Source organism: Schistosoma mansoni, chromosome W (genome assembly GCF_000237925.1).
Source record: "Schistosoma mansoni strain Puerto Rico chromosome W, complete genome".
NCBI lineage: Eukaryota > Metazoa > Platyhelminthes > Trematoda > Strigeidida > Schistosomatidae > Schistosoma > Schistosoma mansoni.
The window spans coordinates 34,222,698-34,250,209 of NC_031502.1; the positions used below are offsets into that span (position 1 = coordinate 34,222,698).

Genomic DNA, 27,512 nt, shown 5'->3' on the forward strand with positions numbered 1-27,512 from the left:
TAAGGATCCGAATATACAACAATTACTATCTGTAATTAAAGTTAAGTAGGTGATATGTGTTGCAATAACAGTATTTTACTGAGTAGTTATATTCTACTTAGAAATTAATATTTGTATAGATCTTATGGTCAATAAACATCATTTTTAATCGAATAATGACCAAAATAGCGGTTAAACAAAAACTTATTCAGAATAGGTTTATGCACATATATGCGATAGATCTCACATTGTTTATTACTGACTGACTAACTATGAAGAAGGGTGCCTGGTCCGAATTGAGTTTTTGTAGAAGAGGATTAAAAAGTTACCTGGGTGATAAACAATATGTAAGGATTTCGGCTTCACGATTACTTATAGCAATCAGATAATAAACACAAGGCGAGAACTAAACTGTGACTGGTTAATAGGAGAGGATAGACACATACGGTTAAACTAAATGTAAGAGTATTTATTCTTACTGATCTCATTATCTATTATCGTGCAGATTCTCAAAAACTCAAACCTGTTTATTTTGTCTGTTATACTATACAGATTAATAGAGTCTTTATAAAATGAGTGTTACTTACAACCGCTGTCCGACAACTAGAGGTGAATTTGTCAACCCTTTTTTGCTTATCTACCATTAAGAAAACGTCAAAAGGATTGATATGAATATTTATATTAAAAAACATACTAACTGATACCTTTTTTCACCTAAGTCTGATAAGACAATAACATCCTTTTGAGCTTGTGTGAGAAAGTTTTGTCTAGTTGCGAATTCGGACGATGTTAAATATGAATTTAAAGTAGTAAATTGAGCATCGGAAAATTTAGCCAAACACATGAAAGCGTTCGCATCAGGATTCAATTTTAAACGTTGAGCTAAATTAATGGCCTAAGAATGAAGTCAATTAAAAAGGGAATTCCTTGAAAGAGACGATAAATACTGTGACAAGAACTGGTCATTTTTATCAATATAATATAACAACATGAAAGGATGTATAAAAAATATTGAAGACTCTATAAGTACTACTTTTGGAATTAGAAAATTTAGTGTATTTCAGTTGGTAGGTACATACTAGTATCTTCAATTCTGAGCTATGAGAGATGGTTAGTAAGACTAACACTAAATTAGGTGAAGCGCGACTCGAAACTCAACCCTGATAGTTTAACAAGTGAGTCAATGCTTTGAGGAAGGAGTTTCTGGTTAGAAAACATGCAAGAGAATATGACAATGGTCACAATTAGGTTTTTTCAAAAGCAGGACAAAACGACCCTCCATAAATCTCAGCAATTGTACAAATGACATTAAAATCTTCGTCACATTAGTAAGATATTCAAGTAACATAGATTCAACTTTTACTAATCACAGTGAAAGTATCCATATCATATTTTATTATAAAAAACAAGGGTAGAACTCAGAAGTATAATTCTAAATTGAAACTAGTCTTGAATGCTTTCTGGTTGTGTGTTTCATTCTATACAATTATTGGGTGAGCTGTTTTATAAGAATAAAAAGTTATACTATGATCATGTAAAAACTCTTGAGTAAATTGATAATTTTGTACTTCCATCTTATAAGTTAAGTCGTTTATTGCCTTTGATTGTTTCATAAATTCGAATATACACAACAAAACTCTCTGCGGTATACCAGTGATATACACTAGTAGTTCAGTACCGCTCACAACAATTAGGAAGACCTTAATATTAAAATTCGGACGTTGGCACGCAACGTGGAGCCTGGCACATGTGTACATTGGGTTATCACACTTCATTAGAACAGATAGATGGGACTGTTAGGGTAAATCTCACAGCAGTAGAGCTGGTAACACTGTTGGTGGCAATAGAACAGATTAGGCATCGAAAATACGATTTAACAAGTTTAAGTATATGAAATAAAAAAACTTTATAATGAATTTGGAAACTTAAAATCTAAGGGAAAATAGTGAGTGAATGCGTCTGCGCCAGGGCGAACGGTTTTGAGTGATGTAACGTAACATCTCTAACCATTGTTTATGATAATCATACAGACCCCAATCAATTTGTCTGCACCTACTTACATGACTCAGCTTAACAGTCAGTGTCTTCATGAACTGATGCCACATCTTGGTTTGGCAGCCCCTAGTTTCCTCTAGCTTATTCCTACAACAGCCGTGATCGCAACTCGAAGTAGTCGGTGGATGGACATACGCAATACATATCCTAACCATCTCAGTCGATTGAACAGTATTCCACTTATTTAAAGTCAAGATTATCGCCAGTCGATTCTACTTCATTGCAATAGGTTAAATGATTAATACCAGTCACTAAGAATACCAAAAATCAAATTTCATTTCTAAATATATATCCAGCAAAATACTGATGAGTTGTTTTCATCGCTAATGGTTTTATCACATTTACAGACTGTAAAATGAACGAGATCTGATAATGCAATCGAAGACAGCCAGTATATTAAAACTCATAGAATTAATTATAAGATACGAAAAAAGAAGGAAAATGTCAAAGAGTAAATATTTATATGGAACATGAATAACTTACAGGGTTGATATAGTTGAGCAAGAGATCAGCGGCACTTTTTGTTCGAGATTCATATAACCAATTACATAAAACAGTTATACCATGAATATAACAGTTAATATAACCATCTAAATGTTCAGATGATTTATCCGTTTGTTCTATCACCTAAATATACAATTTCATTATGAATAGAAAGGATGAAATTGCAAAATGAAGTGAACATTAAAATTAAAAGAAATAAGAACAACAAATCAACAGAACAAGACATTAATTCAAAAGTTATATTCATCATTAAGTTTATAATAAGTAATAATGTATTATGTGTTTATAATACTGTTTTACTAACAATGAAATCGGTGTTTTACAGACTATTTCAACTTAAGATGCTGACTTCATACAATCAATGCGATTTTCAACCTGTTACATGAACCGATAAGAGAACTGTAATTTTTACATCATGTGCTGATCACAAAGACTAAGAGTTGTATGCCTCAATTACTCAAAGGTAGATTATTGAATGACTAAATACGACGGTTGACAGATACAATCTTGGTTATTTATGAATGGTCAGATAAGCAATCTAAAATAGTAAAATGTATGTATAATCACTAAGACTTTTTGAGAATCACAACCATTTGTTTTTCATTTAGTACTATGAAAACCATTTCAAAATTAATCGGATTGAATAAACTTGACGGGATTAATACTCAATCTAAATAAAATGAGTTCATGAAAGCATCGATTAAGGTGTAGTTATCTCATAGTCATTTTGAAAATAACAACTACAATTGCTGTCCCACAACAGATCGCAATCACGAATTACATTAAACAGAACTTTCACTTATATTACAAAGCTTTAAGTCTAACTGGTATTCGACAGGGCTAAAATGTTAAGATTTCAAATGAAGATCACATTACAACCAAAACAATTTAATTGTATTGATGTGAATAACAACTGTGATTATAAACTACTAAAGGTTCCCACGGTGATAACGATCCAAGTGAAAACAATAATGTTCGCTTATATAAGTTTTTCTGTGATTGCATTTACTAACGTAATAATAACAATTACTAATATTACTACAAGTTTGTGGAGATTGTTGAATTTTAAAATTTATACCATGGATTGATTAATGGTTGTTTTAGATCAATCCATAATGTAAACTATGAAACTCAACAATCTTCAAAAACCTTTTACAATAATCATAGTCATGTGATCAATGATGACTAACTTTTAGAGGCAGTAGAACTAAAGGATATCAAGTGTGATGAAGTTACTTACTAACGGCATTGGGAGATAGTTGCACAATATCGAGAATGGATTGAAGTAAGACATATACATTATTGGATTCCACCCCAGTGGTCTGGATGATAAGCACTTGCACCCAAAACCGATGACTTTGGGTTCGAGCCTGGGTGGGGTCATGCATGTCCACTCCTGAGAAGTTTCCTACTAAGATGAACGAACTGTTTAGTGCTTCCTGATTTTCAATATTTGCTTAACTAAGAACAGTCTGCGATATAAACTATATTATTATTTTCCAACTTACGGCGAAGGCGAGATATCCGTCTATCAATTAAGGGACGGGTATACTGCGCAGCAGTCCATTCTGTTCTAATTTACCGCCGCGAAATGTGACCATTAAGGGTAGAAGGTGCTCGTAAGTTACTAGTATTTGACTACAGATACCTTAGAAATATTGCTAACATCTCCTGGGATCACCGGGCATGTAATAGTGAGGTTAGACACAGGGTATTAGGGAATGATGATAAATTAATTGATGAGGTTGTGAATCTTCATCAACTGAGATGGTTGGGCCACGTGTTACATATGCCTGAATAACGATTGCCACGATGCGCAATGCTGACTAGTATTGGGGATAGTTGGAAGAGAGTTAGGGGAAGCTAAACCCAAATGTGGAATCAGTGTTTGAAGTCACTAACTTCTAGTCTGAGCCATGTCGGTAGATGCAGACTACTTGATCGGAGTCCAACCAATGGTTGGAGACTCTAGGTGACATGGTTCAAAATCGATCACAGCGGAATAGGTGTATACACTCGCTGTCTTCCCTTAAACTGCAAGATTAAAATTGCTTCATATCTTTCTTTCTTCCTGTACAATATCCTTATATACAATCTTTCTTTTATATGTTACTAACATTGAATTAACTACTTCTATGAATTCGGTGTTCATATTGTTGTGCTAATGAGGTATGACAACTTGTACCGATGCATAAGTGTGCCTGGTCCTACGATGTATCTGACGGACTGATTATTATTTGTAAAAACTATTATTCATTTAAAATAAAGAAAAAAGAAAAGAAATACAATGATACTTACTTCATTAACAATTTGTAAACCAGATTGTAATCTACTAATAGATAAATCATAATCACCTTGTTCTCTTTCTAAATATGATTGAAGTTTTATAAATTTTAAATTTTGCCAATGATAATTTAAATTATTTAAATAATTATTTATAAATAATTTTTGACAATAAATAGCATTATTTAACCAATTTTTTATATAATAAATATTTGATGATTGAATTGTTATTAATTCAGTAAAATAAATTAATGTAAAAATTAATAAATTTTCTAATTGATTTTTAATAGAATTAATAAATATATTTTTTTTTAATAATATAATTTGTATAAATTTAGTTGATAATGTAAGAAATGGTTCTAATTTATTAAATATTAATTGATTAAATTGATTATATTGTATAGTTGTTATATAATGAATTGAATTGAATGAATAATTAAATAAATTTAATATTAATTGTAAACAATAATTTGGATTAATTTCATGTGTTAAATGATTACTTAATTGATTTAATATATTTAAAAAATTAATTTTTTGTCCATATATAATTAATTGATCAGAAGAAATAAATTGTATTGTATCTGAATATAATTCTTGTATAAAACATTCACTAGAAAAAAGAAATAATATTGAAAGTAAAAAAAATTTTTAATGATGAAAATAAGATGAGGTTTAATCATTCTTTTATTGTTTTATTGGCGGGACTATAATTTATGGACGACCTTTGAATGAATCTTAAGTGACCTTGAGAAATATTAACCAATCAGGAAACAGTTGGTATAGAATAAAAATATATTTTACAAAATCCAAAAATCAAAATGGATACACATTTTTACATGGTTCAAAAACTTGTCAGGGTTAGAAGTAGGTTCGAAGGTTCTAAAATCGTAACTCAGACGGTAGAGGGACTCATCCATATGGCTCCATAATAGTCAATCTCTGGAGTCATGATAAGGTCGCGAATACCCTTCGAAATCTCCACCACATAGCTTTAATATTGTTTGCGTGCACTCTGGCTTGTCATTTTTATTACGCATATATCTCTACAATACTCATACCACTGAACAGCCGAAACTTCAGTAACATCTGCGAATATTGCAGTCAATGCTACTGGTGCTTTTATTACACAAATTGCGGCAATTATTATAATATGCCTTAGTCTCAATCTGGATCGAGCGAAAAAAGTTCCTATTCTAGCAAACGTCTTCCTTCAAAATATGTTACATCGAAGGACATCACGGTAGTCTACACAAGGTCTACAAGTCATTTGATCACTGCAATTTCAAATAAAGGAACTTCTTAGTTATGTCACTTATTTTAGCCGCTTAACTATCAAGCCTTCTCTAAAATGCTCTGTGAACCGAACGTACATGAGCACCAGGTGCTGAAATCGGCGCCGTGACCTTGAAATCCCCCAGACTCTTCTGATTGGCTCGTCCATAAATTATAGTCTCGCCGTCTTTTTCAGTATCCAATAAAAGTGTAATACTCAGCGTTTCTGAAAATTTTCACATTCATTTTATTTATGTAGACATATAAACGTTGGTACAAGGAGGCACTAAATATATATGTGTCACACTTGGTCATTCGATTTGTGTGAGAGCTGGAGTACTATTCGGGTTCCCAAATCGAAGCAGGTGGTTTACTTAGGGGTTACTGTCAGAGCCTTTGACCTAGAGTTCTAATCCACAAAGTAGTGAAGCAACGTTAGGAGATGTAGTCCCATGATAGCCGGTGACCAATAATAGGTTCATATACCATTTGTTCCTTCAGGATACTGGAGCCCATAAGCACCAGTAGTTTGGAATCAGGGTTTTCCAACGCTTCTAGGCGGATTTTCCGTATCCACCAACCTGGTTAAAGAGCTGGACAATCGCTCTTCGTCCTCTCAATTTCGTAGACAACGCTGCGCCAAAAGAAGGCAGTGAGTAGGACTTCCCTGACAGAGGCTTTATACGCGTAGTCATGCGAGAGCATTTTGAAAGGGAGAACAGACTCTTCCCACTCTCGGCCGTACCAGGCCATTTGGGGGGCTATTGTCAACTTGTTGAATAAAAAAGCAAACAAATTAAAAGTTCAAGTCTGAAATGAAAACAGTGAGAACTATACTCTTAAAATGTACCACTCACTTATTAAATGAAAGGAAAAATACCTGAAAATACTTAGTACCACACATATAATGAACATTAAAAAAAATAGAAGAGCTACAAATTCACGGAAACGTATGTTATCTCATGACAATCTAATATAATGACAACGGTAACTGTGATATACTGTTAGTGCCAAAAGAATTCTATCTATAAAATAGGCTACATATGCTCATAAGTTAAAATTTCTGGCTAAATAATAACAGTGATAACACGAACGACGTAAACTGTTTGTGTATGGTTTAATGGCATAACTCATCTGCCTAAAATGAAGTAGGTAGGACAGAGTTCAAATATTCAACCTATTGGCTGAAATCTCAATTGTTTGACATAATTTTATGAATAACATTTTAAAAATATCATGAATTTCTTCAATATCATTTAACGACGAACTTCATTAGTTTAAAATAGATAAATATTTCTTTCCAATGAAGGACTTCTTAATAAGAAGCAATCGGTGTTCTCTACTGAACTTTCAATTCAGGACTTCACATACAAAAAGATTATTCATTAATTTACTTGGATTAAAGAGACATCGTCTCTGATTCAAATAACGATGTTGATTATTCAAGGTTGAATGCTCCTGCTACAGATTTAATAAAAGTAATAATATTCATAAAGAAGTATGTATCGGATTTTCGAATAAGTATACTTGAAGGATTTGAACAAACTTTAAGTAAAGAGCTTTGAATAAAATTAGGAAATAAACAATTCATGCAAAAAAATTTAATGAACCATATACCTTTGAGCAGTAGCTATTTCTGATACTCTACACCAATCCGATTGTGAAGCGGCTCGTAAAAGCCAATAAAAAGAAGTTTCTAAACCACAATCCTTCCAATCTGTAGGTGGACAAATTGAATGGGAATATGAATAATCTAAATTAGATATATCATTTAATTTGTTATCCCATTGGTTTAGGCGCCATGCAGCGGCTGATCGTAGTTCTTTTAATGTTAAATCCGACTGTTTACTAGCTATTATAGAGCATAGATAAGAAGAACAGAATACAATAAGTGTAATATGTACGATTGATTATAAGACTTTCTAAGAAGTTAACTATTGGGATTGAATTAAATGCGTTTGTAATGGGATGTTTAACTACGGTAATTATATTTAAAACAACTTGATTCGTTGTAAATTATGCATAACATACTATTTATTGGATGTAATAATTGTAAATTTATACCAAACGTGAAAATCTTATATTCATTATTAATATTTATTGAGTTTTAAGGGATTATTTCTTCTAGGATTGAGATATACACACTGATCGACAACCGAGTAGTAACCGATACCATATTTGTCTTGTTATTAATGTTGGTCAAATTCTATCGATCGAATTGCAGTGTGGCCACTAGTGTACATAATTCAATTTTTATGTTAGGTAGTCGAAGATTCTCGGTAAAAAACTATGGATCTAGGTTTCGTGTTATTCCAGGATTTACTGCCGACTACCTCCATTCACCTAAAAGGTTTGCTCTAATTATGGTTAGTGTTTTATTTATGCTTTTTTACAAATGATTATTACCCTGTCTTATCTACACAGTATTATACCTTACTCTCTAACCAAATTATCCATTCTGAAAGATTTTTTATAACAAGTGCGTCAGGGAAGAAAGTTTCGAATGTTTAAAACCCTTACTTTTCATTCGAATTTATGTCAGTTTGTTCTGCCAATATCTAGTGATGTAATACCCACCAAGCCAGATGGAAGTGCGTAGGAACAGCAGAGTTCAAACGCGTAGATTAGTGGTTTAAATTCAAGTATTATAATCACTAATCTCTCACACAAAAAATTAAATTACTCAGAAACCTGTTTTCATGATTTTATAGGTATCCTCTGTAAAAATCCGAAGATTATCAACAATGACATGCAACCCAAAAATAATTAGTAATCGATATCAAATTCTTATGTAACTACATAAAATACGTTCATCTTATGTATACATTTACAACTATCGCGGTGAACATATCAGATACAATGTAGAACCATTAAACTAGTGGTTATATTGTAACATGGCAGATAGAATCCGATAAGCGATAAGGAATAAACAAACAAGACATAGTTTATTACTTAGTGCTCAGCCAATGTTAGGATAGAGGTTTTTGTACCCAGGTTTATCTGAAGGTTAATGACACTGTTCAGCTATCTAAAATGAAGTATGTAGAGCGAAATTTTGAAATGGAAACCTAATGCCGCATTATATATATATTGTTGTAGTAGTTTAAATCTGATTCCTTTTTGATCGTACATACTGTCTATCCTCGTATGTAATAAATGACCTTATCCGCGTTAGTGAATAACGGAGTTAAATAAGTCAAATACGAGAATGGATTGAGAATACGAATATCTTCTACACTCATTGATCAGGCCAGGGAATCAGAGCGATGAAGCGAATAAAAGCGAACGAAGCGAAAATGACATGCAGTGGAGATGGCTGGGAGGTCAACTCACTATGAGCAAGCATTATTCAATATTTATAGTCACACAAAAATGAATGACAGACATATGATGAATAGGATACGAAGGATACACATATACGCTCATATAAAAATATAGTCAAGGTTAATAAGCGAATAATTAACAAGATCAAAATATGACTCATAATGGACAAGCGAATCGGCTTGGCCAGAAGCTAGAATGAAGTGTATGGGCTTAACATAACAACCAATACTACAATATATATATATTGACTGCGCAATAATTCATTGATATTCTATACGAATTGAATTGGAATCTCAACAACAAAAATAATTAATAAATAATAGTAATTACTGACAAATAATAAATTTAAATTCTAACCAAACTTTGCGGATTGACAGCCATATATATAACCTATAATTACCTGTTAAGTCTATCGACTCATTAAGACTGAATTTTTCAAAAAGTCGATTAGCACCCAAGCGTTGTAAGCATGAAGCCAATTTAGAATGTACATTATTTGATGAAGAATCCAGCTCTTCATTTAGATCATACTTATCATAACAACTAAGCAAATAAGACCAATTGCCCAATAATTCATGAACAGCTAACCTGCATACATAAATGAATAAACGATGCATTTAAAAAAAAAGAAAAAAAGTAGTAACAAATGATTGGTGTTTGAAATTGATTTGTTGAAATTTTTGAACCTTTCACTTAAATTAGGCCTATATTTAAAAAAGTGTGATTTTTCATGGAAATTCCTAGATCTACGTTGAATGGATATGAATACTCGTTATAAGAGAAATATGGAATAACTGTAATACTCTGAGCACTACCTGGTGTTAATGTTTTCTATATTGACTCTAATACTAACACATGATGTTAGCGAATACAAAACTATATGCCCCAGATAGGAAAGGAATTATCACATAAGATAGTCCACAAACTAATTGAATCAATAACTGGTTATCATATTTATTGATTTAAAGGAAGAAAATCCTGTGTATCTTCAAATGGAAAATAAAAAAAGCAATTTGCCAAGTTGAAAATTTTCACACATTTTTACGTACTTTGTCTTATCTAAAAGAGGATGAACGTCAAAATGTGCAGATTTCTCTTTAGAAGATTGTCCAGAATTATTCCAGGTTAGAAAACTTGTCTGAGATGCAATTAAACCCATTAAATCTCCCGATAAACGACAAAGATTAACCCAGATACGATAAGTTACTTCATTAGTTGTAATCCAGTCATCAGGACAATTACTAGATTAAAGATGTAGAGTTTATTAAAAAGTCAAATATCTCTCTCTCTATAGAACAATATACATAGAAAAATTGATAATAACAAAATTTTATATTCGTTTGATGGTGGAACTATAATTTGTGGATGGATGAATCGGATCTAAGAGAGAAGCACTTAGATTTTCGCGCGAAATTCATCCATTCAGATGTCTAAGTAGCACGTTGGCATTACAGCTGATGTCAGTTTGTGATGTAAACCTTAGCTCTAATCCGTAATATTGATTCATCACACTAATTTATAAACCTATTCTGATACTTTTAAGTGGTTGAAGTCTCTCAAAGCCACTTTAGTCGCGAATTTAGGTCGTCCATAAATTATAGTTTTTATGGAAAGCAAGTGGATTAGTTCGCTTGAAAAACTGAGCATTGAACTGACTTTTTTAAAGATTTTTTTCTGAATGGTGACGAATAATAAAGGCTTTATAAGATAACGATATAATGAAAATATTCATATAACTTAAGTAGTCAAGAAACAAAACTTGTGGACTTTTCACTTGAATTTCAATGTACCAAAGGTTTGGAATAAGTAAGCATGAACAAACACAAACGAAGAATCAGTATTATATTCAGTGAAGAAGTTAGTGACTTTTATCACAGATTACTTCAATAGAATGTGAGAATTCTTTAGGCTAGAAACATATGACAACATGCTGCTAAATGTAATGGTACATACACTAACGGAATTTGATAAAGGCAAAGAGATTACAGTTTATAGGATTAATCAGCGTACTTAATTAAAGTTTAACGGTAAGATTATAATTTATAAATGAACCAATGAGGTATCCGATAGTAAATCTTGAATTTTGGCGCGAAATCCAATCATCTATATGGTTAAATAGTATTTTATTATAGTTATTAGTTTTTGAAGAAAACTAATTGATAACTCTAACTTATATCTCTAAATCATAATCCTATTACCTCATATTAATTAATAACCCCTTTTTGATCCTACTAAGTGGTTGAATTTTCCCAAGTTCATTTTAGCATCGTTTAAAGATTCCCCATTATTTATGGTCTCAACAGTTAGAGATGTCAATTAAAACTAACTTACTCTGATAACCAGGCTAATTCCAGAAATAAACGAGCTTCTTGAGGTCTCTTGAGGGTAGTAGCTCGATCAGCAGCACACAACCAATTGATAGTTATTGAAGGATTTAAAGTTATATTTTCTCTAGATAATCAATTGATAAAAATTACTTAACAAAGCCCGAAACAAAACAAACGAAAAACAATAAGTTATTTCTGTTACCATTACAGTAAAGAAATGTATGTGTACAAGAATTTTAGTTTACTATGTTAAACAACTGCTAAAAACTGGGAAGCACTAGATAGCTGTTTTGACATAGTATGGGATTCCCAAGTGATATGGATCCATTGCAAGCACTTAAACTTTGAACATCTAGGTCACTGCGAGGTCCAAAGTCACTAGTTCCGTAGTTGGTGGAATAGTGGATGAGTGCTGTCAGAGTCTTATCCTAGGACAAAACTATTTATTGCTTCCTGGTTTTGAATAGTCTTCAAGTAAAGTCAGTTAGCGGTGTCAAGTATGAAATTGAGTAATATTCCCATTACACTAAGTATACAGTAATCGTTGTTTAATTATCTCAAATCTTTATTCTATGACTACAACTTAGTGATTTTGAATCAAATATATTTTGAGTTAGTTTTAAATTTGTCACTCGATGTTTCGTAAGAATGCGGTGTTTATAAAACGTATCTTTAGTGAAATGAAACAAGAGGTAATGACTGAATCACGAAGATAGATTTTTTTAAATCTAAAAACACTCACAGTATATCTCACTAAAAAATTAGAGTTACGCAACTACTCAGTGACTAAATACAGGCTCATGTATACTAGCTTCGAGTCACCTTTCAGATCGAATGACTAATGACAGTGCTCAGTTTTCAAGAAGTCATTAAATGGGGCTATATTCAAAACTGTAACCTTATTATCGAAAGTTCAGCTTCGATTACCAAATCAACTCTCTACACAAAAACGTTAGGTAACTATAACATCTAAATATTAACCACATGTATACTGACTAAGGTGTGGTGAAAACAATTTTGGATGTCATTAGTCCCACCTAGCTAAAATAAAATATTGAATTCATTAATCATTAATAAAACGTTTCTCTATGTATCAAAATAAAGTCAAATGAATAAATCGTAGTTACCCTGATCTCTTAATCCACTGAATAAAATGATTGAAAGCAATTAGAGTTTCAAGCAATATTTTCTGAAACCGAGGTAATTCAGTATGAGAACTATTAACACTATGTGATAAACAAGTTGTGATACCATCACATAGAGCAGAAGTAAACTGTTGCATGCTTTTATCCACTGTGTTGTTTGATCCGATTCTGATAAGAAAATATGCGATTAGCCATGAACATAGTTTTTCAGTTGATTCATACTGAAAGCAAAATAGTAATAGTCAATATACTGATTACTCAAAGTTTACTTATAATTAATAATATCTAAAACCGATAGAAATGTAATACGGACATAAATTGACACATTCAGTTGGGTTGATTCATTTAAGTGTATCAAGATATCACAGCAATCAAAAGGCAGTAGAGATAGGTAACACTAGACAGTTGTTCTAAACTAACAAGAAAATGAGAGTTAAATAATTAGCCGTTTACAACAATATCTACTCTCACTTCAGGAAATTAGATTGATGGGTAAAACACTATAATGAACAGTTCAAATGATCTCTAACTACTTCCAATTACCCACTGTCTCCAAATAACCTGAATAGCGAATCAATACAAGTTCCCCAAATCTTAGTGAAATTGAAAAGACCATCCCTATCTCGAAGAAAGCAAGAAAAATAGGATGTGATCGGTTAACTCTGGAAGTTTCTTTTATTATTTATCTAGAAGTAAAGTTACTTGACATACTACTTCAGTCAGCGACAACGTAAAACTTCGTACGTACGTACGCACATCAGTTCGAGTTGCCATACCACATTAGCACAGAAATGCACTTGTCGATTCAGATTCCATAGTGGTAGAAGTAGTAAGAGTATAAGCAGTAATCGGAAAGATTAGGGTTTGGAGATGTTATTGAAGGAGTACAATCTAGTGAAATAAATTTGGAAAGAGAAAAAAGATAGGGACATGAAGAAATCAAAAGATTAGAATTCTAGAGAATACAAAGAGTGGATGCACCTTCGCCGTTGCAAACGATTTTGATCCATGTCATTCAAGGTCTCTAACCATCGAATGCTATTATCTTGCGAATCCCAACCAGGTAGTCTACACCTACCATTATGGCTCAGTCGACTTGTCAGTGACTTCATGGATTTATGCCACGTTTTGGTCTGGCCACCTCTAGCTTTCTGCCAACCTACCCCTACACCATAAAACATCGCACGTCGGGGCAGTCGGTGGTTGGGAATACGTAACACATGTCCTAGCCATCTCAACTGATGAAGTTTCACTACTTCATCAATTGATTTGCCATTCCTACCTAGTACCCGTTTCCTAACAACTGCATTAATTACTCGGTTGTTCCAGGATATTAGAACAATGATTCGAAGACACCTATGACATACTACTTAGAGTTTGGGAACTGCACCTAGACTTGATCAATAGGAAAGGGCTTAAATTATCTTGTGGTAACCACGAAGGAATCAGTTAGCTAATATACTGTCGAATGTATTAGACTCAATAATGATCCGACGTTTGTCTGGTGCTCAGGAAGGCCAGGTTGGTTTCAGAATTGAACACAGATTGATTGATACTCGACCTTTGTCCGGCCGTAGAAAACAGACATACTTGTCGACATCCGACCACAGTTGTAATTATTGATAATGAACGGAAGGTTCTGTGGCAATGTTTGTCATAGAAAGGCGGATCAAAAAAGTGCATAAAGTTTACGAAGAACCCCTACTCAAATACATTTGGTCGAATCAGAGCTTGTGGCAAAATTTCATCAGAATTTCCAACCTCAAGTGGTGCTTCCCAAGGTTGCCCATTATCTTCATTTTTATTTACTCTCGACAAACATGTTCTCCAAAAATAACTTTTCATGAACTAAATTTCGAGGGATCAATACCCTACCAGAGGGTTTGCTTATCGACTTTGGATACACAAATGAGGTAGTCCCAGATGGTGAAGATGCTGATAAAATGCAGTTTCTTGATCTCCTTAAGTAACAATACCAGCTTATGTTTGGGATGCGTTACTGTCCCTGAAAATCCAAAATGTTGCTTCAAGGATGGTCTGCACCAACTCCCGAGTTAGTGATGGGGAGTGAAGTTGCTGGGGGTGTTGATCAGCATACGTATCTTGGAAATCTCCAGCTTTGGAGGGTTAGTGTATAACGAAATCTCGGCACAAATTCAGGAATCACGGTTGGTGTTAGCCAGCTTATGTAACTTGTAGCGCAGGGTGGATATCCCTCTACAAACCAAATCGCAAATATACTAAGCGATAAAAATTTCTTTATCGCTCTGGACATGATCTATGAAAGTAGGAAACATGGATAGATTGAAGCTTCTTGATCATAGGTGTCGTCAAAGCATATCTCGGATATTGTGGAACGAACGAGTAAGCAATTTCGGGATAAGATGCACGGTATCACGTAAAGATGAAAAATTGGTGAAATTTCATCATCTGAACTGATTAGGACATATGTTATGTACCTCCGATGTGCGTTGTTATCGGGTGTAACAATAGGTTGGAAGAATATTAGGGAGAGTCAAAACATAATGTGGTATCAGCCCCATGAATTCCTTGACTGTTAATATAACTCGATGTTATAGATACAGATTATCTGATTAGAGATGTTGAGTGACATGGTTTAGAATTGGTTACAACCTCCTACATCTATTCACTCTCTATCTACTAAATGCAGACCTTTAGCTCCAGTATTCTTTCATGCATACCATTTTACTGTCGTTCCGACCCATATTCTTAATATTTAGTCTTTCTCGTTAGCATTGGTATCGTATTGCTCAAAAAACATCTTTATAAAAAAGATTATTGTCACACAAGATTACCAAAATATAGTACATGGCATTCCGTGCTGAAGGCGATCTTTTTAAAATTAAAATGTATATTGTTTTCGGATTTCTAATGTCACCATGATTTCAATGAGAACATGTGAAGAAAATAAACAATCCTTTATATCGAAGCTAGATAAATCAAACAAAGAACCAACTTACGGAAAAATGTAAAAGCGGTTTAATACATGTAAGAAAATCATCTTGAATTAAACCTGATTCTAGGAACCATATAAGGAAATCTATCAACCATGACTGAAAATTTGTAGTATTGCAACATATTGTCAAACTATTTTCCAAAAACAATCGGAGTTTATTGGTTAACACTGGTAAATTTTCCAAAATTTGGGCCTGTTGAAAGAGTTACATTAATATGTAAAACAGTTAGCATCATTACAGCCTGATAAAAATCAAAATGAACATTTAGTGGAATGTGATTTCCAATAACAAAATTGAACAACATAACTGCTGAAAGATACATAAGTAGTTTGACAGAAAAAGTGATGGGCTATAAGGTTTTATTAAGTGGGTGAATAAGACTGAAGAACTTTGTATCACTGTGAAAATGAAATCATTAGGGCTGAATTAATTTGTACATTACAATACATGAACCAACCAACTAATCTTTACTCAGATAGTATAATAATAAAGTATTTAGTTTAGGACCCCAGTAATACGAAAATGACAATTCTTTATTATTTGTCTTGATTTTAATGACCAATAGTAAGGGGTATATAATTAAGTTTAGAAACTCTATGATCACTAAATAGGTGGGGATGTCTGACCTGAATAAATGCTAAGTTGATATGCTCATGAAACAATAAATCACTAAAATTTACAACTACAAACTATTATGTAATTAAATGGCAAGAGTTGATAGGCTGAAATACTGTTGAACCAATAAAACCATAAGATCTGCATATTTAAGTAATTCAGTTACAGTTTATTTGATCATAATAAGTTATTTGTTTGAACAATAAGTTTCAGATCTAATAATGCAATTGGATCTGGAAATAAAAACAACTGTTATTAACTTGAAATGATATCTCTTTTTATTCAGCATAGTAAAAATTAATGATGTTTTTTAGTGAATAAGAGAACATAAATATGTAGTTTTGTTTGAGAATAACATACAAATTTGATTAAATTACATCAAACTAATGAGAATGTTTCGATATCCTTGTATATTCTACTAGTCTAATACAGGAAAACTAATCAGACAAAGATGTTCCAACACAACTTGTAATCTTAGTAAAGAAATAGATAAATCCATGAAAAAATCATCACGAAAAAAATTAACCTTTTCTTTAAGATCCAGCTTTTGGATAAACGACACGGGATTTTTATTTCGAGTTGATGTCGATCGACTAGAAATATCAGTTCCTTGGATGTAAGGAGCTAGAATAGTATGTAGATATGTTGGTAACTGATTTTCACTGGGATGTGTTAGTAACGAAATGACCAAAGAAGAACACTTATTAAACAATTCATGTAATACTTCTGATGCATTCAAAGTAATTAATGAACTAGAAGTAACAAAATAAAATACAATAAAAGAAATCAAAACTATGTACAGTGGTATTATATTACTTAAAATTACTGTTGGGAAACAGAAATGTGAAGTGTTAGTGAATAACGAAAATAATTTACTCGATAATTTTGAGCCGATGAACTACGAAATCTCAAGAGGTTAGTTATGTCAGTGCTAAAAATTTTGTAGGGCACTGGTTAAATAAAATGAGACTTCTAAAACAATAAAGTGATTATCACACTCAACCATATCAATGCCCTTAGTCATTAACTAAGTCTTTAAGCAAAATTCTGATTTTAAGAGGAAATAACGACACTACAAAAATTTCTGAAGGAGTATGAAAGATTCTGAACATTATCAGCTACTTCGCTAACCAGAACTATGTAAAATGAGAAATCTAAGTCTACAAATGAGTCTTTGATTAGGTGGCTAATACTAGAAATTACAGGAAGAAAGGGTTATATTTAGGGACATATGTTTAATAAAGGAAAATAAAAATGGAGAAAGATGACAGGTATGAGGGGTACCTCTTCAAATGACAGTTCGCCGTAGGCTTTGACTGATGAAGAGTATTGAAGCTAAACACCATCCTCAAGTTTAAAAAAGATTTGGAAAGTCGACTGCCAGTATATATACCTACGTCCCAAAAACCAAAGAGAAGAGGGCAATATTCGATAATCCACAGAAATATTGTTGCGAATTTCAAACAATATGTGGACGAAATTTATCATTTTGTAGTATTTAATAGTTTCACTTACTAGTTACACCATATTTTCTCAATTTTATAGATTTTCCCATAACAAATAAGTGATTTCCACCTTATTAGAATACTTATTTTTTTGTGCTTCATATCAGATTTATTAATTTAGTATGAAAAGTACTTAAAGGCTGGTGTTTATTAGAGGCTGACAACAACTGAAGAATTATTGAAAGTCAGAATACTAGACAGTTGTTTTTGTTTCGGTTTGGAACCTCTGTATCGCTGTGCAACTATAATCCCACCAGCGATTGGAGAAAAGTACATTAGTACCTGCAACATACATGACATATGTAGAACATTAAGTGGTCGGTGATAATGCTTTCGTATACACTTTAAAATTAGTAAAAAATGAATAAAGATTCTAAACATTGTTATTGTTTATTAGTACAGGTATTTGGAAAACATTTGGAAGATTACTAAAACTTAATATAACTACTACTTCATTCCGCTCGGTGTGTTATACAATGAAAAGCATATACGTCCCTGGATAAGTAAATTCATGGGAATAAAATAACATACTTCGGAATACAAATTGCACAGACAATATTTGATAAAATCTGTTGTTTCACATAAGACACAGGATCCAGAAAATCATCACTCTCAGGAACTTCATAGTTAAAACCTCTACTAGCGGGATCTATAAGATTGAAATTTGAGAGGTTGAAAGAATTCGTAACTTGTTTTAAAAGACTGAAACAGTGTAGAGTAGATCCTTGAATCTTAGAATCCAAAATAGTCGGCAATCTCTGGAACCATTTATCAGGTTTTGAAGGATTGAGAATGGTTTCCAAGTTAATCGTTAACTTAGCTATATTTGAAAAATCTGAAATAGCACAAAAATACGACAGGATATTAAGTTTAAGCATTTACCAGTACAAACTAAAAACAATTAAAACCCAGTAACATGTCGAATACGAGAAAGACATGCGGGCACAAGAGGCTCACTTGTCGTGGAAATAAAAATTCTGTGCACGATCAGTCTTATTTCGGGAAAATTTATGACAAAATGTATGTATCAAGAATAAAAATTCCAAACTAGTTGCAGACCATCGTATATATAATGGATATTTCTATATTCGGTAAATATATCGTCATGCAAGAAAATAGGATAAGTAGAGCTGCATATATATTCTTAAAAGCTTAATCACTTACCTATTTCTGTCATATTTCCACCATTTTCTATATTATTCATATTTGTAACCATCAAACCAACATGCCTTTCCTTATTTTCTGTAGATTGTTTCATTAGTATGGATTTTATTTGTTGAAATAGCATATCAGATTTGAATGTTGATCTATTTCCTTGCATAACATTAAACATAGTTGACATATTAAAGGATAACTCTTCAAACATTTTGATAGGATAAACTAATAATTGGGATGAGTGAACGATATGAAATAATTCCAAATCATTCGACATTATTTGTAAGAGCTGGAAAAACAAATAAAAATATAAATAAAGTGGTTTTGTGAAGATTTTCGCATATTCTGAAAATGATTTTCTCCACAGAAGGATGTTGATTGGAGAACTATTGAAAACCACACGGGACTGGACAGTTTTCATTTTAGTTGAGGATTGAACAGCAGAGGTGGACTACTAACGACTACACAAGATTAAACCAAGAAATATCGGGTCTTCCAGAGAACGATAATTTAGCTACATCGGAAATTGACTGAATTTAAAAATATAGATCAATTAATTTTAAATTAACAGTCTAAGGATGTAATATTCCTTAAGAACTTTTAAGGTTCTAGAATCGGCTTTGTATTGGGTCGCGAGTGAGCGAACTAGATGAAATCAATCATAAATTTTACTTACAAAGAATAATAAAGGTGGTAAAAGCAATTAAAATAAATGAAGTCTATTTTAAAGAAACTTCTGAGCAATAAAATGATTAATTTGTTAGTTGAAACATTAATTTATAATCATAGAGGTATTAGCCCTATTCCAACTCGGAAAATATAAAGATGTAATTCAGTTTTGTAAGCTTCTATAATCAAAAACAACTTGGCACAAGATATGTATATTGTGGCTTAATATAATTGTATTTTAAAGTTTAAAAGAGCATGATGAGAAATCTAGCAGAAAGACTAACAAACTACTTTTCCGGTGGTTTATATTTACAGGTGAAGTATTATATAGGACTAGAGAACGAAAAGTAACACTACTGTGTTTCAGCTGATGTGTTTTGTGAGCTCGTCTTAGTGGCAACATTAAAAGGATGAATATGTATATACACTGGTCGGATAAGTCCAAAAAGAGAACAATGTAGAAAGCGTCAAAAAGCATAGTGATGCAATTAAGTTATTCATTATAAGCGAGAAAAACGAACTATATATATATATATATATATATATATATATATATATATATATATATATAACAAACCTGTTGAATATTTTCTCCATTACGTGTTGATAGGCAGTTACGAGATTTACCATATTCTTCAAAAAATGAAATGTATGATGTATCAGTGGATGAGGAATCGATGTAGTTACATTTCTCAATATCAGGAAAATCGCATAACTGACGTACTGCTTCATTGAAAATGGAAGGCTTATTTTCGCCAACAAGTAAGTTTAAAATCGTTGCAATCTAAATGAGAAATTGTTTTTTGAGAATAAATAAAAATATAATTTGAATACATTTAGATTATTAGTGCTTGTTTATTGACCATCATCATTAAATAACTGCAATTCGATGTATTTTGTAATAAAGTCACACTTTTTGAGACGTCAGATAATGGTTTGTATGTATGTTTATACATATCATATGAATCATATATTAAAAATTGTATGTTTTCACCACTCAAGTATATATACAATATGTTATCTTAACACATTTCATTTCACATCACAAGTCTCTTATACACTAATACATATACCTAGTTTAGACATTTTTAACGCTGATTGGATGACCTATTCAGTATACAATGAAACGAAGAACCATGTACCTATTTATATTCGATAATTTTGATGTTTGATTATATTTCCTTGAAAAAGCTTGAACCAGATTGTCATGAGAAACGTTGGATTTACTTCAAATTCATTCGCTGAGATTTTACAAATATATTATTCCTACTTAAATGCTAAGTTAGTTGATAAACAAACTAGGAACAAATAAAATCATGATAAAAAAATACAATCTGTTTAATAGACAAATTTCGCAAATATATCATTATTAAGTATAGAACATGAAGTAAACATTAATAATACCTTTTTTAGAATTGATCGTTTCAATTCATCAGGATAAGTAGACTGAAATTGTTTATTTGACTGCAAGAGATTTTTAGCCAAATTTCTAAGAGTATACACAGTTGAATGATGTATACTAATGAGTAACTAAATGGGATAGAAATGAGATAAAGTTATACATAACAAAACTAAACCTGAAAATAAAGGATAAATTATTATGTTAATTAATTAACTAGGATAGAATATAGTTCAGTTTAATTTTTAACAAATCTTATGAATTCCCAATAGAACTTCGTTAACTCATGTTTAACCAAGTCACTAATAAGCATGTGATTATAGTTTTGGTGAATTAGTTCAATTTGTAGATGATACTAGTGATGGATTGATCGCAGTTGGAATACAAAGGTTGAATCCTTGCCTTAAGACTTGGAGATACTGAGTTCGATCCACGGTGAAGTGCTGGATGAGCATTCCCGAGAAGTTCCATACTAGGACAAAACAGACGTTCAGTAGTCCCTGAACTCCAATGTTATTCCAACGGACATCAAACTGTGACAAATACAAAGCAGAAATAGTTTTTGTTATCATTAACAGAATCATATTCATGACGTATTTTGCGCACTTTAAGGTGAATAATAAAAATTTCTACTGTCTAGGTCCCGTATTTATCAACATTTACCACTCTGAAAAAGTCAGTGCTCTATTAACAATTTGAAACTACATCGGCACAGAAACTAGCACTGGAGTTAGTTAGATCGATTCATCGAAAACCCCACCATGAAACATACAGTATCAAAATAACTGGCTCAGTAACAGCATAGCTAAAATCCGATAAAGTATATTAACTAAGTAACATGGCATTGCATAATAACTGATCAATGCATATACGTGGTAATCCTATTAATCTACTTATTTTCAAGATTTCGCTCCATGAATGCCAAATGAAATACTTACACAATATACAGTAAGTTCAATGTAAATTTGTTTCCTCGGAGTGTTATCACTGAATTCAAATAAATAAAGGAATATAAAATGTATATGTCTAAGAAATAACAAAAACCTCTATATACACAAATGTTTAAACAAAAAAAGATGTACCTTTGAATTTTGTTGAAACAAGGAGAATGAGCGGATTTTAACCAGCAGATAATGTAACGAATCAAGAAGTTCATCAAGATGTTCAACACTACAAGTGAAATCAGAGTAAATAGGTTCTTATTGAATAAATAACTCAATATTGAATTTTTTTCGCATAGATGATAGTGATGTAATTTGTATACAGTATGATATATATGCACCTATCGAATGTACATCAAATTATGGGCGTTTAATGTAACGTATTTCAACAAACTCACTTGAAATAGTGGTTGCATTCGACACATTGGGACATGTTTGAGCATTTGAAATGAAACCGTCGTATCCAATAATGTATTAATATTGACTCAACCAAGTGGAGATTTGTATACTTGGCTATGATCACACTTTAAATGCATGAACTAGTAATACTACTCAGTTACTCAAATCGAAGTAGGCGGAAAGTTCTTATTCGTGACCTAGCGGTTGAAAGTTGAACCCCTTGACTATTGCGCTACTTCTCTCTATATATAAATATCCAACACTTTACATAGATTCACAGTTGGTTGGTTCGCGTACACGACTAGAAAATATTGTATTGCACGCTTCTGTCCTAGTGAGATCAGTTCGATTCTCAAATCTTTCAACAATAATTATGCTCTTTAGCTTAGTACACAAATCTAGTCTTGGTTCTCGAGTTGTATGACAATATTCAATTAGCTTCACTCTGATAAGTTTACCACAAATTATTTAGATCAATGCTTTATTAAGCTTCCTTTAAAAATGACTTAAGTTTTCGCAAGAAAAGCTATGAATAATATACTAAGTCTTTTGTTTAACTTCATGAAGATTGATAAAATTACTATTAAATAAAATTACAAAGATGTGATAGTAGCTATGGAAGACTAATGTAAATGCTCAAATATTTCTTAGAACACGGTAAATATAAATAAATAATAGAAACTTTGTAAGTTTGAATAAAGAAAGGACAAATATCGTAGCAGAATAATATGAATTCATTTACCTCGTGGATTTTTCTCAGCTGCTTACATCCTAAAACCTCCCTGAAGTTTATGCTGATAATGTTTTTCAGAAAAACAATGGAAGTTCCACGACCAAGCCATTCAGTTCAGAATACAAAACTCCACCTAAATCATCCACTAGAGCTACAAATCTTCTCCACAATATCTTACTTCTGAGCTTTAGTTAACTAGTATACATTACATAATCTAATAAATGAATTCATGTCGTTCTGCTATGATAGTTGTTCTTTCTTTATTCAAGTTTATAAATGGGGAAAGTTGCAAGAAAATCTACAGTAAGATTCTAGATAGAGAGAATCTGAAAAATATCATAGTAAGTCAACACAGTGAATCACTAACTACAATCACATAGAAAACAACTAATTTCTCATCTGATACATACAGTTGATAATTTTGAGAAGAAACACATTATCATGGTATAAAGACTTCTTTCATGTAAAATTAAATTTATTAACAGCGTAATTGAAAGGGAAGGAATAAGAAAATGGCCAGGATATTCAAATTATTTAAAAATATCATGACGTTGTGTAAGACCATTAACTATCTAAGAAATGTGAAAGAATTAAATTGAAACATGATTTATTGAACACTATGTAAATATTTCTCAAAAATGACCATAACAACATACCGAGTTAATTCATTAACCAGTAAACTGATGTGTCCGTTTACAAAAATCCAAACAGAAAACTCTTGCACTAATCTTAATTCATCATTATCACCAGTATCAGAATCAAATGATGAGGTGGTATTGAGTAGTAAAGATATAATGAGATTCGAGATTGCACACCAACACGTCAATCGCAAACAATAAGGTATTAAACGATGTGATACATTAATGGTAGACTGTGGACAAAGAAACTGTATACCAATTTGATAAAGACGATTGACTAAGTCCTAACATTAACAAAAAGTATGAATGAAAAAGACAAGGAGTGATAAGGCATAATATGAATTGATTGTAAGTAAAATAGACAATTAAATGGTAAGTCATATTTGAAAAAAATTATTCATACTCTTGATTTGTGAGTAGAGTATAATATCATATTAAATGAAGAATAATACCCAATTTATTTGATAAGGATAAGTTATTAAAACGTTTTTTTAAATATCTGGTACTTGAAGGTTGCTAATTCAAGTATATTTATGTTCATAGGATCCATTAAGATGAAAGACTTTAGGTCAAATGAAACATTTAGGTAACAAGTTAGATAGAATGAAAACAAAAGAAGTGTTTGAGCGTATAGACCTAATTATTATTCAGAGGGCTTTGTTAACACTGAAAAAGCGTTCATTAACTAAGTCTTGACTCAGACGCAAAAGGCTTATTTGACATCGTATGATGTCAAGTAATCGACTGCCAATAAAAATGTGAACATAGAGAGCGACACTTTGGCCTCCGCAACTCCACGGCTAGGAGAAACGAGGACTAGAAACAGAAAATATCCTTGGATTACATAACTTAGATAACAAATTTTGTATGAAACGCTTTCGCGTAGTGAAACCAACTATTTGTACAGGTTGGAGTTACGAAACTAATCATAATGAATAAAGGTACAAATCCATGGCAAGATGACAGTTGTAGTTATTGATGACTTACAAATTGCCTTGAGTAGTTTGATGTTTTTCATATATACATATATAAGATTAACACTACGCAAGAAATTCTGCTAGGTGTAGCAAGTGAATCAATCAGATTCCAAACTGGTGTCGAAAGAAGCTCTGTTTAACATATTATGCATATCAAGTTGCCATGTATTCCAAGGCGAGTTCCTGGATGGAAAGAAGTTTGGCTGGGAAATAGGTAAAGTTGGCTAGACCGAAATATGGCAGCAACTTGTTAAGCTACTGACCGTTAATTTGCATCAAGTAAGTAGAAGGAAGTTATCGATCACAAACTCATGCCTTCATTCATCAGTCATGTTACTCCATCCTATTTCTGAGAAATGCAAGAAATCAAAAACGCTAGAGCATTCGCCAAGTTATTATTTATCGTAACCAAAGCGAGTAGAAAAGTCTTGAGGAAATTAAAGACTTATCCAACCAGCATCTTGAGATATCGTCTGTAAAACATGGGAAGAAAGTTGTAAAATGAAGTGGCTTATTGAACGAGGAATTCGAATTTCAATCGCTACTTCGTAAATTCGATCTTTTGTCTGGGTGACTGACAAGCGTTAATAGTCTTTATGCAAAAAAAGTTGGTTACATGAACTTTAATTGGTTATTAAGTTAGATTGCTAAAAGATGATTGTCATAAAAAGAACTTACTGAATTAATATGACATGAACTAATCAGATCATAGGCATACTTTAAATGATGTCTTGTATCTGAAATCTGATTATTCGATGCCAATTGATCATAATTTAAATTAATGTATAATTTGGCTAAACAATTAATGAGAAATGATCCAAGATAGTGATGATTTGTAAGAGATTGTGAAGAGCCAGTAGATTTGTTTGGCATATCATAAAGTACGCGTAATTTAAGCAAACAATGAATTAGTTTACATATATTTGTTGCTTTCAGCAAAGTTGAATGAGTAAGCTAAATGTAAGCAGTTGGGTAAAGTTTGTAGAAAAAAAACTACACATCAGTTGATAAATTTCAATCAAAGTTATTGTTTGCAAAAAAATAAGCTTTGACACTTACAAATACAAATTAGAATGAAGATAAGTCTGCGTTCCTTACTAACTATATTCGTGAATAAGTGAAAATCTGCAAAACAGCATTAAATATTGTAATCAACCGCACATAATTATAACAAAGTTCATTTCAATTTACTGAAATAGGAAAGTCTCAAAATAGTTTGCATTATAAAATTTTGAGCCCACTTTTACTTTCCATCTGTCATAACCTGTACCCGACTATTAGGATACAGTGATCGGATCAATGACATACGAAACCCATACGAGCAGTCTAGAGCACTTGTCGGTCCTGCTTTCTGTCTAGCCCAGACAGTTAAGTCTAGAACACTAATAACAGCCTCTGCAATATGAATTATTTATTTCAAGCATATGGGGTCTATATACCAAACAGACAGACCACATCGTACCATAAGATAGAAAACAACATTTGGCCAAACGTGGGGAGCAGTAATTAATCGACCGAGGATAACTGAAGAACGGTAAATCGTATAGTAATAGTTCATATGTCAAAAAAGCTTATGATAAGAGGAACATGAATATGAATAGTTAAGTTACTTAACAATTATACAATAGGAAATATACGTATTATATTGGTCCATAAATAGTCCTCAAAAGCTACCATTCATAATTCTCTTCAGGATATAACACCATCTTCTCACAATTATGTCACGGCTCTGATTCCATCAGCTTCTAAAATGAATTGGGTGATTGCTTAAAGAGACCATTCTAGTTGAGATACTGGATTCTTTATTTTCAGTCCAAAAATATCAGAATGTAATTTTAAATTACTGAGGGTGAATAGAGATACCGACAACTCTATCAAAGTCCAGGAACTATCCTTACAAACTTCATTTAGTGTCAGACAACCACTTTCTGAAGTCAGCTTAGTTTTAAATACATTACTACCCAGATCCAATAAACATTATTTTCCTAGTTTATGTCATATAATAAATAATTATATGAGAAAAAGTTCTATAAATTCCCAAATACACCAAACGAAAAGCTGTTCTTTTAATTCTTCCCATGAATTTGATTTCAAAAGCCTATGTAAACTTGCAAACATAGTTGTAGGACATGAAGAATGAATTGGTTTATGCTAGACAAAGAAATGGCACCAATCTATAATGTCATTGAACGTAGGTTCAATCTATGTTGGGAAATGTCAACTACCTGTTTGTTGTCTATGCAATCAGAGAGATCAGAGGTTAGAGACGTTGGATGAGGTATCTTAGTATCACTCACAATGACACAGATACATTCGCTTTCTATATTCCTCTACATCTCGAATTACATCATTCATTCGCACGTATCTTTCATTTTTCCTTCTCGAACCCTAATTCCTGGTGTTTAGTCATCCTCACTATCATTATTACTTGAATTATTTTGAATCATTTGCTATTGATCTTGTTAATTTTTTGTCGTGGTACGTAAACTTGAACAAACGCATATTCGTAATACACTCTAGGTTGATTAAGATTGTCATAAATTTGTTTACGATTAATTCAAGTTTCAGACAGAATTACATTCCTAAACGAAGTACCTTCTCAATATTCTTCAGT

At 32.2% G+C, this 27,512-nt stretch overlaps 1 protein-coding gene across 1 annotated transcript in view; it reads right to left on the reverse strand.

Moving 5' to 3' along the window:
• The window catches only part of Smp_157820 (putative ataxia telangiectasia mutated (atm)), a gene marked incomplete at both ends in the record, with an annotated part of 101,351 nt that overhangs the window by 20,639 nt on the left and 53,200 nt on the right, over positions 1-27,512 (reverse strand). The window contains 16 exons of the mRNA XM_018789461.1: positions 684-874; positions 2,518-2,661; positions 4,837-4,900; positions 7,711-7,945; positions 9,818-10,005; positions 10,467-10,658; positions 11,749-11,868; positions 12,872-13,110; positions 15,871-16,059; positions 17,009-17,234; positions 18,519-18,822; positions 19,152-19,431; positions 20,389-20,595; positions 21,216-21,300; positions 23,940-24,205; positions 25,577-25,852. Of these exons, the coding sequence (XP_018654902.1) occupies positions 684-874; positions 2,518-2,661; positions 4,837-4,900; positions 7,711-7,945; positions 9,818-10,005; positions 10,467-10,658; positions 11,749-11,868; positions 12,872-13,110; positions 15,871-16,059; positions 17,009-17,234; positions 18,519-18,822; positions 19,152-19,431; positions 20,389-20,595; positions 21,216-21,300; positions 23,940-24,205; positions 25,577-25,852 (3,206 nt within the window). The remainder of the gene's footprint in view (positions 1-683; positions 875-2,517; positions 2,662-4,836; positions 4,901-7,710; positions 7,946-9,817; positions 10,006-10,466; positions 10,659-11,748; positions 11,869-12,871; positions 13,111-15,870; positions 16,060-17,008; positions 17,235-18,518; positions 18,823-19,151; positions 19,432-20,388; positions 20,596-21,215; positions 21,301-23,939; positions 24,206-25,576; positions 25,853-27,512) is intronic.